At 36.2% G+C, this 17,130-nt stretch overlaps 1 protein-coding gene across 1 annotated transcript in view; it reads right to left on the bottom strand.

Moving 5' to 3' along the window:
- The window catches only part of PTPRD (protein tyrosine phosphatase receptor type D), a 397,884-nt gene that overhangs the window by 126,335 nt on the left and 254,419 nt on the right, over positions 1–17,130 (bottom strand). The window contains exons 22-23 of the mRNA XM_057723096.1: positions 7,791–7,951; positions 2,121–2,135 (exon numbers count right to left, since the gene is read on the bottom strand). Coding sequence (XP_057579079.1) covers positions 2,121–2,135; positions 7,791–7,951 — 176 coding nt within the window. The remainder of the gene's footprint in view (positions 1–2,120; positions 2,136–7,790; positions 7,952–17,130) is intronic.

Genomic DNA, 17,130 nt, shown 5'->3' with positions numbered 1-17,130 from the left:
AAGAATACTCTCTAAAGACATTTAGTCAGTTTCTCTGGTGCCAGGAACATAACCCAGAGCATGGGGCTAAAATTATAATTCATACTTGTCATAAGTGAGAGAGAGGTCCTGACATTTAATAACTAACTTCTCCCTCATTTAATCTGTGCAAATGAGATACTCTCCAAGAAACCAGGCTCAAAAAAATCCTAGCCAGCTAGGAAAATCAGCTGTTTAAATTTTATTTTGCTTTGTTTAGTTTTGGTGACAACATGGGTAATTCTGGCTACCCACACTCTCATCTCATTATTTTTAAACAGAAGTGTGTGAAAATTTTGTTTTCTAACAAAGAATTTCTAAGGGAGATGTGCAAGATGAAGAGTGTGGTCATTGTTAGTAACAGTGGTCATTTTTAAAAACTGAATTTACTGTTGCAAAGTATTAAATGGCATATAATGGTCTATGTCAGGCCCAACATGAACGTAAGGAGTAACATTATTTTTCTGGTAAGTTTTCAGAAATCTCATTATTCTCAGTTTCAACTAGATAAAAGCAGCAAATGGTGACTGGAAACAGATTCTGCATGTTGCCTTGCTATTTGTTCTACTAGGATTCTAAAGCCCTAGGGTAAGTGTATTTCTTACAGAGAGAAGTATCTACCAGGTGCAGGAGTTACCTGGGTAAAAAGGAAACAGAAGATCACATGACATTTCAGATATGGCAGAAGCTGCTAATAGTATTAAAATATGTGTCTTGGGCTGTAAGTACTGTACAACACAAATGCTGCTTATGGTCTTAAGTGGGGTTATTTTCACTTGTTCTCACCTGACTTATCTACAGGTGAAGTGGGGAATGAAAACAAAGGGAGATCATGCAGAAGATTATATCTGTTTACTTGGAACAAAGATATTCAGACATATAAGTACAGGCTTTGGGAAGAAATATATTTATTTGAATATTAACAGATTTCAAAGAATTCAGTTCGGACACTTAACGATTCTGACGTCATGAAGAATGGAACCCCAACTCTGCCCCTACTGGTGTGTATCTCCTTGGGTAAGTCAACTACAAACTTTCTTAATTTCTTCACTTATAAAATAGAGGAGGAGCTTTAGAAGATGATATCTAAGTTTTGGGCCAACTCTCTCATCTGAATAGAACAAGAAGGTAGTGATGAAATTGTGACATGTGGACAGTATTATCATGAGAAGGTAGGTTTCTGAGCGTATTAAGTGGATTCAAAGTGTTTTGACTCTTGGCTAAAAAAAAACCTATTTTGCATATGTTTTTCTGCTGGACTAATGGCAAGCACACCTTCTCAGAGGTAGTCAGTTTCCTGCCAGTGAAAGTGTAATGCAGCTTGCTGACCAGTGTTAAGCGATTTTAGTGCAAATAATAAAGCAGTAATTCTCAAACTTTCGTGTGCATCAGAGTCACCTAAGAGGGCTTGTTAAACTGTAGGCTGCTGGACCAACCCCCAGAGGTTCTGATTCAGTAGGTCTGGGTCCGGGGGCCAAGAATTTGTATTTCTATCAAGTTCCTAGGTGATGCTGATGCTACTGCTACTTGTTCAGGGACCACTCATTGAGAACCCCTGGGATACAACATTGGCAGGAAGGCAGATTAAATGAGCACTGAGATCCTTATCAAACAGTACAGGTGTTATTATTATGGCTATTATTAGTCAAGGCTGGAAGACAGGAAAAATAATTTGGAATTAAATATGTTTTCACTAAGGTACTGGCATCAATATTAGCAGGGTGTGAAAATGCAAGTATTTCTGTTCCAAGTGTCTTGAGATCAAACTTTCAGTAAAAACAAAACAAAAACGGCTCACATTAACACATACAAATGCTCATTTAACCTTGACTGCAAACAAAACTCAAGAGACTGGCTTTACTACCTTCTAAATTTAGCTTTAAATAATCTATTTTATCTTCATATACAGACAACCTAGTTCCCCCTGAATCATTTTAATATCAAAATTATTTTATATATCTAGGCTTTGTCCATCTTCCCCTTGCCAGTTTCATCTTTCATATCCAACCTCCACCCTCACCCGCTCAACACCTCCAAAGTCTACCCGTATCTGCTTTTTCCCTTGTACTGAGCATTAAAGGGATTTGTTCTCTATTCCTCACCTGTCAGGTTTACTGCTCCATTTTAATGCAGCAAAAAAAGAAAAAGAAAGGCTAAATGTTAGTTGGCCAATGGTAACAAGAGTAACCATGACAACCAAGATTTAACAGTGCTCATAATCAGGGATATATAACTGACACATATTAGAAAATGATAGCATATTTAAATATTTAAAGGCCTCTAATCATGAAGCAAATGGAGGACTTGAGGGTACATGGCTAAGCAAAGCATTTTTTGTGTGTGTGTTAATGTCAGATTCACTTTTAGTCATCAACCTACAAAACACTGCCACGATTAATTATATCCCAGGAAGTGTTTGATGGTAGAGAGATAATTTGATTTTTACAAAACATGCCATGAGACAACTACTAATGTACTTAATGGGACTATAACATCATTCTGTATAAGAAATTTAGTTCATTTAAAATAAAGTCTTCAGTTAAGAGGTGCATTATCCTTTAATGACTTAAAATACTTGCAAATTGCACTGATCTGCACAAAAATTGGCACAATGGTATAATACACCACAAGGTAATAAAGTGGCAGAAATGATTTCTTCAAACACCTTTTGACAAGTAAGGTGATCATAAATCTTTTTTTTCCAGTAAAAGATTAAATACATTTTCAGTTTTGGAAAATATACTCATCATTATAAATCTACAGAGCATGACCCCTCTATATAGCTGCGCGAATCCAGAAAAGTATTTTACTACCAGCCACTGACATGACAGATATTTTCCTAGTCACAGAGGCCCTGCTGTCTGTGAACATTTCCAGCTCATTCTCATAGACGCTTTCACTTGTGATAATATGTGGATTGTTTAACCATGTTCTTTATGCAGCGAGTATAACCTTCACCTAAAAAGAATTCATCTGAACAGTCTTCATGTTGAGGCAAATTGCAAAGTATTTAGTGAGTTCTTAATTGCAAAAATAAAGGTATCAGGTCCACCTCAATGCCGATGACGTATACACCCATATTGCTAGAGTATCTGGCTTTAAGTTAATCCAGTCCATTTCTTTGCAAAATTACAAAGTCCACATTTAAATTGTACAAACACACACAAAGTGAATAATGAAAATGATATCAAACACACAGGTTCTTTGGATTCTTAAAGTGATTTAGCTGGTTGTGCCAGGTTTTTAAAAAAAATTCTACAAATGTTCCTAACTTGCTTATTGTTAATCAGCGAGGTCATTAATCAGTTGTAGGAAAATCTGTTCCTCTGATAGGAAGAGCAATACCTCGTGAATTGCCAGTTTTGTATATGAAAAGGCTGTTGAGTATCCGGATGAACCAGTGCACAGTGTGCAATTCATTCCCTCTGCGACAGAAGTGTGAGCCTTCCTGCACCCACGGGCACATATCTGGTGCAGATACTTAAGTTTAAGATCTTTTGGAAGTGGTGTATGTAGATTACAGGCTGAGGGTTTTATTACCGCTCTTGCCAGTCAAGATGAAGGTGATAACGAGTGATGGAGTAAATAAGACGAGGGAACTGAGTTTGTTTATCACTATGTGACTTGTATAAATTTGATTACTCAGTAGCCCCCTGTGCCATGCACTCTACTACGGAGACAGTGAGGAATAAGAGTCCTTGACCTACAGTTTAGTGGGGCCAGAAGCCCAGAAAATGGGCAATAGCAGTAATGCGGTAGGTGCTATAACACAGAGAAGTAGGAAGTGCTTTAAGAGCATAGAGAAGGGGACCCTGAGGCAGCCTGAACTGGTAAAGAGGACACGAGGAGGGCACTCAGAAAGGCTTTCATTTAGTAAGTGGATCTCAGCTTGCTTCTAGCGTTTGCCAGGCCAAGAGGCGTGGTTGTGAAGTGAGCAGAAAGGCTTTCCAGGATTAGGGAAGGACCTGCTTAAAGGCTAGAAGGCATTGCCCAGTGTGGATGGCTGTGGCAGCCTGTTTCTTCAGAGCAGCTCAGAATATTCTGGACTGCATTTCTTTGATAACACCATGGAAATACATGTAGGGTCGATACAAAAAGAAGATTAAAAAGGTAGAGCCCACAGGGAGCCAGTGTTGGAACTGGGAAAAGGTGAAAAAGCTGAAGTCTGTATTTTAGTCACATCTACCTCATGGTCTTCACACAAACATTTTGGGGTGGGGATGGAAATTATTTACCCTCTACAGTATCCACTTGTACCAGACGATTACCATTCTAGAATGTTAATTTGGTCTAGAACCTGCCTTAGTGCTTTCCAATGTCCTCATCCAATTCATTTTGTTCCTTCCATGGTACGTGATACATACTTCGCATCCATCTTGAAATGCTTTTCGTAGAGTCAGGTCAACATTTTAAGAATATTTTCTATAGAAATAATCCCTCGACAGTTGTAGAACTAAAGACTGAGAAGCCTTACATATGTAACAGATGTGCAGGGTAGATGAACATCAGAGAGGAGGCCATTGCTTTATGGATTCTTTTTCTCTTTGTAGGGGAGGAGAGATGAAGGGCAACATGGAGTCATTTAGAAAACATACACATGCACTGGAGGCAGAAATAATATCGTACTCATTCTATTACTTGGTTTTTTAGGCTCTCAGATTAAAAAAGGTCAAGTATCTTAATCTACCCACTTATATATTTTATTAAGTGAAGAAACCGAGGCCCGGAGTGTTAGCATCACTTTCTACCCCATATGGCCAGCTACTCACAGAGCTGGGACTTGAACTCAGGTTTCCTGCTTCCTAGGTGAGTTTTTTCCTAAAGCTTGCTACATCTTCTCTCTGCAGTTTAAATTGCTAAATCATTGTATGTATCACATATAATGTACAGAATTTCAAAAAAATCCTAGTGCAAGAAAATTAACACTAAAGACCCACCACCAAACATACTTTACTATTCTGATGGCCCTTTAGGGCCCTTGCAAAGCCTCAGTGATATGTTTTGTCATTGATTATCAATGTATTATAGGTTTTCAATGATTAAATTTAAAACAAAGTGAAATGAATAGAATGTGAAATAAAAAGTGTGCTGTTCCGTGTTAATATAATTAACAGGAATAAGTCTCAAAGTCTCCTCAGCTCAGTGAAATGTATTTCCTTATATGGACAAACCATCCACAGCTACAGACCTATTCCTAACACAAGTGTCTTGTAAACAGGTGTATATTTTACTACCAACAGGATGATCAAGATAATGTGAGTCGATGACATTTTATACTTATTCCCTACTCAAAGTACTATTTGCATATAGGAAGGGAAATATTTTAATAATAGTAAGAATGATAATTCATTCAATTCTGAGTCATTACCAATGACCTATGAATAACCTGAAAGGCACCTACAAAGAGGGATGTAGTGTTTATTATATAATTTTCTTTGCTTAGAATCCAAGCTATTAAAGACACTATTCATTGCCTACAGAAGATTTCCTCTTGAACTGTTTCATGATAATCAGGAAGGACATTGTTGGGTCTACTTGAATTTCAAGTCAGGAATGTTCTTTACTGCTGAAGCAAGCATTTCTATTTCAGAAATGCTTCATGGGCTTTCAGATGGTTAGCTAAATATACTTAGCATTCGAGGATGTGTGCATTTCCCAACAATTGCATTAGACGATGCTTACATATGCACACACTAAAATGCAACTTTAACAGCCATAAAATCTTTAAATATGATGCCTCTTTTTTCAGGATTAGGAAAAATGATAACAGTTGATTTTTTTCAAGCATGTGTGAATAAAGAAAACTTAATATTTAAAGGATTTCTAATTACCAAGGTTATGATCTTATTTCTTCACATTTACATAACTAATTCACAAGGCCATGCACACATCTATTAAGTGTCATGACCTACTGATTGCTAGATAGATCTGAACAAAACACAGCTTAAAAACAAGTAAGCATCTTGTTCATTTTGAGTAATCACAAAATGTCATGTGATATGGTCTAGAAATGTAACTTTCAACAAGCACTTGTCTTCTCATCTGACTCCCACTGTAGGATGTGACCACTCAAATGTTTCACCGAAAACAATTATAATTCTATTTTTACTTTTTTCTTATTGTATTCTCCTCTGGTATTAAGTGCAGTACAGGAAGAGCAAAGGGTACTGGCTCTTGCTTGGACTCACATAGGCTCTCTTACTGTTCTGGGGCATGTGGGGACCTCGCACTTCCTGCCCTTAGCTCTTATACAAAAGAGATGTGATCAAATACAACAGGCTCCTTTGCCATACACACTGATAAGATACAGACTGGGATGGGAAGATTGAAACCGGCAACTAAGATATTTGGCCTTTAATCACTTGAGTTTTCAGCTGTTTTAAGGAGTGGACCATTGAGTGAGGGCAGGGATCAGGAAAAATGATGATGGATTTTTTTTTTTCATTCTTTCCAATTCTTAAAGAGGATAGGTGACTTAATGGGCTATGGGTATGAACTTCTTTAACGTGTCCTTTTGTTTCTCAGCCCTGGAATAGAATGGAATACAGCCTCATAAGAGAAAATTTTAGAAAATTTTTCTAAGGAGAAGTATCTTGAAAGGTATTTTTTTTGAGTCAAGAGAAAAGCTTATGAAAAAAGATCTAATCCAAGAACATAAGAAGATCTAAGGAATGCAGGTAGGACTACTTAATGAAAATAAGATTGTCAGATTAAACGTGTAAGCAAGAATCAAAATGAAGACCTTCTCATCTAATTTTGAAGGTCAAGGTTCTGGTGAGGCAAGAAGAGAGAGCAAAAAACTATCTTGTAGCAGAAGGAAGAGAGCACCATCACAGTAGCATTCTGAAAGATGACACACTACAAAGGAAAATGGGAATACATGTTAAAGTTTCATGAAAATAAAATTTGGATCAGAAGAGAAGAAAAATTGCCATAAAGGGAGATAATTCAGAATTTAGTCATTCTAAATGTTTGAGTGTATGTTAACTTTTAAAATTTTGTATATAATATTTTTTAGGTAAGAAGGATTTACGGGGAGAAGAATTACTAATGTCTTCTATCCAGTGACCTGGGGGAAAAATCTTGCTTATATGTAATGGAGGCAGAGATAGGACTGACAAAAGAGTAGATCAGAGAACATGGGTTAATGTGGATTATTTGCATCCTACCTGCAGTCAAAGACACTAAATCATGTTGATACTTGGGGGCAGTATCAAAACTAAGGTTATATTTTTTTCTAAAGGAAAATGGCACCTTGCATTCCCTCATGGACACAAATGAGAATTCACTACTAAAGATGTGGACTAAGGGTTAGAAGAAAAGTGAGAAAGGGAAACTTCATCCTCTTCCTCTCTTTTCTTTCTTTGCTCTTCAATTTTTAGCTACTTTTGCTACATTCCGAGAAATAGCCACAGGGGGGAAGAAATCTCAGCACATGCAAGTTAGGCTTATGAAATGGACACAGATGTGCAAACTTGTAAGAGTGTTTCAAAAAACTATGCTGAAATGGAACAATTAACGATCTGAAACAATCCAGTGTGAGCTAGGCTGGGATCCACGCCTGCTGGGCAACAGAGTCTATCCCACTTGCTGAATGAGATTTTAAATAGCCCAGTCTTTACATTTCATTCTAATGCTAATGGATACGTTTTCCAGCGATTATTGGAAGTATTTCTACGAAAATCAGCCACATACTGACCATAGAAGGATGACAAAGTCTTCAAAAATAAGGCATCCCCCAAGACTGCAATAGAAATATCAGGCAGACCTACCTTTTATAAAGAAGAATAGCTATGACAATGCAGATGATAAAGACCACTGCAAGGACAGGACCGACAACCCAGATCAAGCCTTCTTCTTCATCTGTGATCGGCTGTGGATCCAAGTCCATGGACACAACGGGATCAGAGTAAGGGCTGGTTGCATACATCTTCTGAGGAAACACAGAGTCCACGTTAGTTACAAAATAATGACTTTCTAGGTGGTCTTGTTAGCGTTAGAAGCAGCAAAGATTCAGGACATTGTGGATTTGATAATAAGTGTAAAATAATATTTAAAAAGGAGGGGAGAGAAAGGAACAAAAGAGAGGTTTTGCCATCTAAATTTCCTTACAGAGTGAAGTAGTTTATAATAAAATTTTTTGATGGTATAAATTACTCCACAGATACTTTTTTACTGGGATCTACATATGGCATATTAAATGATCTTATAAAGTAGAAGTACCAGTAAATTAACCAGTCACAAAATGTTCAATGAGTATTTACGCTGTGCCAATGTGTTATATGCAGTGTGAAAAATAAAAATAGTACAAATTTAGCCCTTAAGATATCATCACTTAGTTAAGGAGACCAAATTTTAAAAAAGTAAACATTTGTATGGTAAAATTAGTATCTCATTAAATTCTGTAAGTAGTCCTGAGTATTGCACATAAGTTAGAAAATGAAGGCCAATGTTTATAACTTCAAAGGAAAAATCCAGTGTTCAAATTATAGCTGCAAGATGTATGAAAGTGTAATATGGCTTTCAGAACATAACATTTTGAGAACGTGACAGGATTTGAGTTTCTATTTAACTGTACTACAGTACTGCTCAGAGGTTCACACGATTGTTCCCAATAGAAAATTGATAAAGAGAAAAGGAAAACCTTACACACAGTTGGTGGAAATGTACATTGGTACAGTCACTATAGAAAACAGGATGTTGGTTCCTTCAAACATTAAAAATAAAACTACCATATGACCCAGCAATCCCACTCCTGGGTATATATCCAAAGAAAATGAAATTACTGTCTCAAAGAGATATGGGCATACCTTTGTTCTCTGCAGTATATTCACAATATCTAACACATGGAAGCAACCTCAGTTTCCTTTGATGAATGAATGGATAAATAAAATGTGATTTTATACACACACACTGGAATATTCTTTAGCGATTAAAAGGAGAAAATCCTGCCATCTGCAATGACATGGATGAATCTGGAGGGCATTATACTAAGTGAAGCCAGTCAGAAAAAGACATATATTGTATGGTTACAAGAAGAATGAGTCCTGAGACTCTAATGTGCAACAAGGTGACTATACTGAGTAACAGTACTGTATACCTGAAAGTTGCTGACAGTAGATCTTAAACATTCTCATCATAGACTCAGTTAATTATCTTGATCTTGGTAACATTCACAGCGTGTGTATATAGAAATATAGAAAATCATCACATTGTACATTTTAAATATGTACTACTATATTTGGCAATTATTCCTCAATAAAGTTGGAAAGATACATATGAAATTACTTGGTGAAGGAAGGGACTGAATATCGATGAATTCTGTTTCTGTAATAGCCTGTTCTGTCCTATTTTAGAATAGCTCAGAAAAGTATCCTCTTGACTCTGCCCCTCTTTAAAGTACTATCTTTTCCAAGAGGGACCAGTCCACATTCATGAGGTGCCCCACATGTCTTAAGAATAAACAAACAGCTCATACAGCTCTATAACAAAAAAAAAAAACCATCCAATCAAAAAATGGGCAGAAGACCTAAATAGGCGTTTCTCCAAAGAAGACATACAGGTGCCCAATAAGCACATGAAATGATTCTCAACATTGCTAATTATTAGAGAAATGCAAATCAAAACTACAATGAGGTATCACCTCACACTGGTCAGAATGGCCATCATCAAAAAGTCTACAAACAATAAATGCTGGAGAGGGTGTGGAGAAGAGGGAACCCTTCTACACTGTTGGTGGGAATGTAAATTGGTACAGCCGCTATGGAAAACAGTATGGAGGTTCCACACAAAACTAAAAATATGACCCAGCAATCCCACTCCTGGGCATACATCCAGGCAAAACTCTAATTCAAAAAGACACATTCATGCCAATGTTCATAGCAGCACTAGTCACAATAGGTAAAACATGGAAACAACCTAAATGTCCATCGGCAGGTGAATGGATAAAGAAGTGGTATATATATACAATGGGCTATTACTCAGCAATTAAAAAAAACAAAATACCATATCTCTTATATGCAGAATCTAAAATATGGCACAAATGAACCTATCTATGAAGTAGAAACAGATTCACAGACATAGAGAATAGATTTGGGGTTGACAAGGGGAGGAAGAGAGGGAGGGATGAACTGGGAATCTGGGGTTAGTAGATGCAAACTATCACATTTAGAATGGATAAACAACAAGGTCCTACTGTATAGCACAGGGAACTATAGTTAATCTCCTGTGATAAATCATAATGGAGAAGAATATGAGAAAGAATGTATATATGTGTATAACTGAGTCACTTTGCTGTACAGCAGAAATTAACACAACATTGTAAATCAACTATACTTCAATTAAAAAAAAAACCTTGCTCTTCTTCTCACTCCAGTGCCACCATTAAGCCTATTTTCTCATTTGCTTAATCTGTCTTTATTCAGTCCTTACCCTTCCAGACACCTTTTCCAGATTTGCCACAGTTGATCAAGCCTTTTTTTAAAATTCTTTCCTCTGTGACCGACAAGGGATTAATTTCCAAAATAAACAGGCCATGCAGCTCAATATAAAAAAACAGAACAAAACAAAAAAACCCAATTAAAAAAGGGCAGAAGATCTAAATAGACATTTCTCTAAAGAAGACACAGAGGTGGCCAACAGGCACATGAAAAGATGCTCAACATCGCTAATTATTAGAGAAATGCAAATCAAAACTATAATGAGGTATCACCTCACACCAGTCAGAATGGCCATCACCAAAAAGTCAGCAAATAATAAATGCTGGCGAGGGTGTGTGAGAAAAGGGAACCCTCCTACAACTGTTGGTGGGAATGTAAATTGCAGCCACTGGAGAACAGTATGGAGGTTCCTTAAAAAACTAAAAATAGTTACCATATGCCCCAATGATCTCACTCCTGGACATATATCCAGAGAAAACTATACTTCAAAGAGATTCATGTATCCCTATGTTCATAGCAGCACTATTTACAATAGCCAAGACATGGAAATAATCTGAATGTCCATTGACAGATGAATGGATAAAGAAGATGTGGTGTGTATACATATTTTATATATATACACAATAGAATATTACTCAGCCATAATAAAGAGCAAAATAATGCCATTTGCAGCAACATGGATGGACCTAGAGTATCATACTAAGTGAAGAAAGTCAGACAGGAAGACAAATATCATACAATATCATTCCATATGTGGAATCTAATTTAAAAAAATGATACAAATAAACTTACTTACAAAACAGAAATAGACTCACAGACATAGAAAAAAATTTATGGTTACCAAAGGGGAAAGGAGCAGGATAAATTAGGAGTTTGGGATTGACAGACATACACTGCTATATATAAAACAGATAACCAACGAGGATCTACTGTATAGCACAGGGAACTATACTCAGTATCTTTTAATAATCTATAAAGGAAAAGAATCTAAAAGAATAGATATATAGATATATATAAATATGTGTACAACTGAATCACTATTCTGGACACCTGAAACTAACACATTGTAAATTAGCTATCCTTCAATTAAAAAAAAAAAGAAAAGAAAAATTCCCTCCTCTGGCTCTCCTTATTCTGTACTCAATTGATTGCTTTCTGATCTTTCCAACTGATCATGTCTTGTTAACTGTCTCTGAATCCATTTTATGAGCAAGCATTTTTAAGTCCTGTTCTCTGCTAGCCTCTCGTTTTCACCCTTGTGTAGCAAGGTGATCCCCAACGTTAACGACCAATGTCTATGCAAATTACTTCCCCATTAATGTTCCTTAACTTAGAAACTCTGCTAAGTCCCAGACTTTCACTTCCAATGCCAGTTCCTGGAGATTCCTACATCTATCCTCAAATTAACAACTGCATGTTCTTTCCCTGCTTCCCAGAAATACCCTCCTTCTCTTATCCCTTCAACATCCAGGAATGAAAACTTTATCTGATTTTATCTGATCAGTAATCCTCAGGACCATCCATCCTCTTGGCAGTCTCACAGTGCTGCTTTTCTCGTGACCTCATTCATGTTCATCCAAACCATAACAGGAATTTCTTCTTTCCTCTAACAGTCACTACTGCTGCTTGAATTTTTATCCTGAACTGCATGTGTAAAACCTTCAGGAGACTCTCTGGTGATTCCTAAATAAAAGCTAGACATCTTAGCGTGATTCTTAAGGGCCTCTACAATCTTGTTTTAAACTTTCTTACCACGTATAACACATTCCATCACAATAAACTTCCTGCTGCTACGACCGCAGTGCTCTATTCTCTCTCTTTAACCCTCTCACAAGTTCCACAACATTTAGCTCCCAAAATCGAACTGATCTCCAAGTCCTCATTTAAATTTTGCCTCCATTGAAGCTGCCTCTCCCTAACTGGAAGTAATCAGTCATTTCACAAAATGGAGGTAAAAGTAATTTTACCAATTTCTAGTAGTCCTATTTGCTTTTTAATGGTATTGGCCAGTCTATTTTGGTTTTATATTTGTGTACATGCCTTATTTTCATTAATGAAACTACAAACTCCTTAAAGGTAAAGACACATGCATTTGTGTTTGTATGCTTAAAGTAGCAAGTACAGAGCTTTGCATTTAGTGGGTTCCCAGAAAATCTTTGTTGAATAAAATAAAATGCTCATATTTTTTTTCAAATGGCTGACATTATTAAAACATGAGAGAGTATATCCATTTTTCCATGATCAGTTACTACATTTAATTATTTTCAGTCTGCATTTAAAAAAAATTAGGGCCTTTATTCTGAATTTAAGTAGGACATGCTCAGCAGTCTGGAGAACACATGCCCACTAAATGCTTGTATGCTATCCTCCCTTCGCGTTTTCCTTACTATGTCCAGGAAAGAAATTGACTAGACTTTCAGATTTTCTAATGCATCAAAAGAAGAAAAAAAGAACCTCAATATATTTCTAACCTTCTTAGAAGCAGATAAAAAAAAAGGTATGTACAGTATAAGGATTTACACAAAGGACTTGGCAAATATACTCTCTATCCAAGAAACATGATTCTTTATATAATTGTTTCTTTTGGTTTAAATTTTCTCCTTTCCATTTTGTAGGTCACACTCAAATTGTTTGGGAGACTAAAGTAAGCACAACTCTCTGATTTGAAATTCTTTACCAAGAGCCTTTGCGATAATAATCTTGGTTAGCCAAGATGGCAATCTAAGCAGAGGTTTTTCCCAGAGTACATAGATTTCCAACCCAAATCAGGAAACAGAGACATGTGAAAATGAAAACAAAACTGTAAAATGATATCAGCCGTATGAAAAGTAGAATTTGTTCAGTATGTGGGGGTAATGGAAAAGATTAAACGTTTGGTTATTCTAAACCAGTCCTTGATATTCATAATGAGGCAGTTAATTGGGGGAAAGCACATGTCATTGGGGGGCAGCTCATGTCACTGGGGGGAAGGTGGATATTTTTTGTATGTAAATTATCATACCACCCTTACAATGATCATCCACATTAACAATCACTCATGAAAATCTGAAGTTTACAAAAGGCTGGATCACTAAGAGCATTATACTCGTTGGATACAAGTCTCGTCTATAAATGCTGGCCAGAACGCACATAGAAAACAGAAAGGAAATACTGTTAGCTTTGAGAGTGATGTTGAAAAAGATGATGGAGAAAAGAGGCAGTTTAGACAATATATATTTGGAAAGAAATCCTAATCGTACAATTAATGAAACAGTGAGATGACATACTAAGGGAAGGGGTAAACTATTCATCGATGGTGATACAGTGCAATACGAGCAGAAACATTTGGGAGACATTAGAAACCAGAGTCTCTGACAGTGCATGACCTGATGAGATTCCTTTTTGCTGGATTCTCTGATCTACCTCAATGCTCTGAACATGCTTTCTGAAACGTTCTAGAGCTATTTAAAGAAAATTTCTTTCAAATATCTAAAAGTCATTAAAAAAAGAAAAAGATGATTCCAACATTCCATTCCCTTGATGTTCTGCCTTAAAACCTTCAACTAGAAAGAGAAAGCACATCCGTGCATTAAAATTCCAGGAAGCCCGTCACTTTGTTTTCAAATGACATCCTGTGCACAAAGGTAAACCAGACAGAAAGGCTGTCTTTGTGTTTTGATTTTCCACGAGGGAATTCCTTCAGCCATTTGAAGAGAAGCCCCACTGTACAGGCTAACACCTGATGCGGAGAAATCTTTGATATATCTCAGGCTTCCTATATCGGGGAAGGGACTGGCTCAACCTAGTTGCTGCACCTGTCAGTTTTAAGCCCCATTAGAAAGATATAGTTTAGAAGATGTATATTAAATGTTAACATGAAGAGCCACATCATAATCCCCCTCCCTCCCATCTACAATTTCTCCCTCTCTCTCTCAGTTTTTAACATTCAAAGCAACTGAAGCACAAAACTACATAAGAGCAAGATGAATTCCATAAAAGAAGACAACTCATTATTTAGAATACCTTAGGATCCTCTGTTTTATTGAATTATTTTCTAACTTTCTTGGCTTTTCACTGATAAAGTCACTGGTAAATAGCTGTAATTTCAGATGCAGTCTATGCTTGCCTTTTCCTAGATAGAACTTCTCTTCAACCTAGGCAGAAAGCACTATGGGCTCACTGGCAGTTACAGGAGAATAAAATACATACAATCACCCCCCAATCAATACTTTCAAATACTTGAAAACATACTATGTTTAATCTTAGAGCTTGTCAGTTCCTACTGTAATCACATAGGCTAAAGTCTATTAGGTATTATGCAACACACCTAATATTTTACATACATATATAAAATATATATAAGTATATATATAATATAAATATATATATACTTATATATATGTTTGAGAACAGTCATTCTAAGAGGATGAGGAAGGAGATGAACAATGATGGCTGTCGCCCTCCTATCCAGATATGTATCACATCAAAACGTCTTAAGAACCACATCCCTATAAAAGGCATCCAAATTGGAAAGGAAGAAGTAAAACTCACTATATGGAGATGGCATATAGAAAACCCTCAAGTATCCACCAAAAATATTATTAGAACTACTAAATTAATTCAGTAAAGTTGCAGGATACAGGATTAAAATACAGAAATCTGTTGCTTTTCTATATACTAATAATGAACTATCAGAAAGAGAAAGCAAGAAAACAATCCTATTTAAAACTGCATCACAAAGAATAAAATATCTAGGAATAAACTTAACCAAGGGGGTTAAAGACCTATACTCTGAAAACTATAAAACACTGATGAAGGGATTTGAAAATGATAAAAAGAAATGGGAAGATATCCCACATCCTTGGAATGGAAGAATTACTATTGTAAAATGTCCATACTATGCAAGGCAAGCTACAGATTTAATGCAATCCCTATCAAGTTACCCATGGCATTTTTCACAGATCTAAAACAAATAACACTAAAATTTATATGGACCCACAAAAGATTCCAAAAAGCCAAAATCATATTGAGTAAAAAAGAACAAAGCTGGAGGAATCATGCTCCCTGACTTCAGACTACACTATAAAGCTATGGTAATCAAAATAGTATGGTACTGGCACAAAAACAGAAACATAGATCAATGAAAAAGAATAGACACTCCAGAAATAAACCCATGCACTTACGATCAATTATTCAGCTACAAAGGAGGCAAGAGTATTCAATGGAGAACAGATAGTCGTTTCAACAAGTGGTGCAGGGAAAGCTGGACAGCTACATATAAAAGAATGAGACTAGAACATTCCCTCACACCATATACAAAATAAACTCAAAATGGATTAAAGACCTAAATGTAAGACCTGAAACCATAAAAATCCTAGAAGAGAGCATAGACAGAACACTCTGTGACATAAATTGTAACAATCTTTTTTTTTGATCGCTCTCCAAAGGCAAAATAAAGAAAGAAATAAAAGCAAAAACACAGTAAACAAAAAGGGACCTAATTAAATTTAAAAACTTTGCACAGCAAAGGAAATTATCGACAAAACAAAAAGATAACCTACTGAATGCAAGAAAAATATCTGCAAATAACATGACTGACAAGCACTTAATATCCAAAATATATAAACAGTTCATACAACTCAATATCAAAAACACAGACAACCCAATTAAAAATGGGCAGAAGACCTGAACAGACATTTTTCAAAAGACAGCATACAGATAACAGGCACACGAAAGGAAGCTCAACATCTCTAACCATCAGAGAAATATAAATCAAAACCACAATGAGATATTACCTTAAACCTGTTAGAATGGCTATCATCAAAAAGACCACAAATAAATGTTTGAGAGGACATGGAATGAAGGGAACCCTCATACACTGTTGGTGGGAATGTAAATTGGTGCAGCCACTATGGAACATAGTATGGCGGTTCCTCAAGAAACTAAAAATAGAACTATCATATGATCCAGTAATCTCACTCCCCAGGTATATATATCTAAAGAAAACAAAACACTAATTTGAAAAGATACAGGTACCCCAATGTTCATAGAATCATTATTTACAATAGTCAAGATATGGAAGCAACCCAAGTGTCCATTAACGGATGAATGCATAAAGAAAATGTGATCTGTATATGCAATGGAATATTACTCAGCCATAAAAAGGATTAAAGTATGCCATTTTCAACAACATGGATGAACCTAGAATGATGCTTGGTGAAATAAGTCAGAAAGAGAAAGACAATTACTGTATGATATCATTTATATATGGAATCTAAAAAACAAAACAACCCACTGCATATAGCAAAACAGAAACAGACTCACAGATATAAAGAACAAACCAGTGGTTACCAATCGGGAGTGGAAAGGGGGTTAGGGCAAGATAGGGGTATGGGATTAAGAGATATAAACGCACCCCCCCCCCCAAAAAAAAAAACAAGCATGCCCCATCAATTTGGCACTTCATAAACTAGAAGCCCACCTACATTTCCTGTCATTAGAGACACAGCCTTATTTGTAATGAAATCTCAAGCAGATTACTCAGCAATGTTCAGAGTAGGCAGCCTTTACTACATTTAAGTTAACGAAATCTCATAAGAAACAATTAGGATGCATGTGCTTAAGTATCCCCAAATGACCATATTCTGTTGAAAAATTTGTAAGAATACTATAGGAAATCAGATGGATGCCATCA

This window comes from Hippopotamus amphibius, chromosome 2, assembly GCF_030028045.1.
Source record: "Hippopotamus amphibius kiboko isolate mHipAmp2 chromosome 2, mHipAmp2.hap2, whole genome shotgun sequence".
Lineage (NCBI taxonomy): Eukaryota > Metazoa > Chordata > Mammalia > Artiodactyla > Hippopotamidae > Hippopotamus > Hippopotamus amphibius.
The sequence above is the reverse complement of the archived record's forward strand: the minus strand, read 5'-3'. Positions and strand labels throughout refer to the sequence as shown.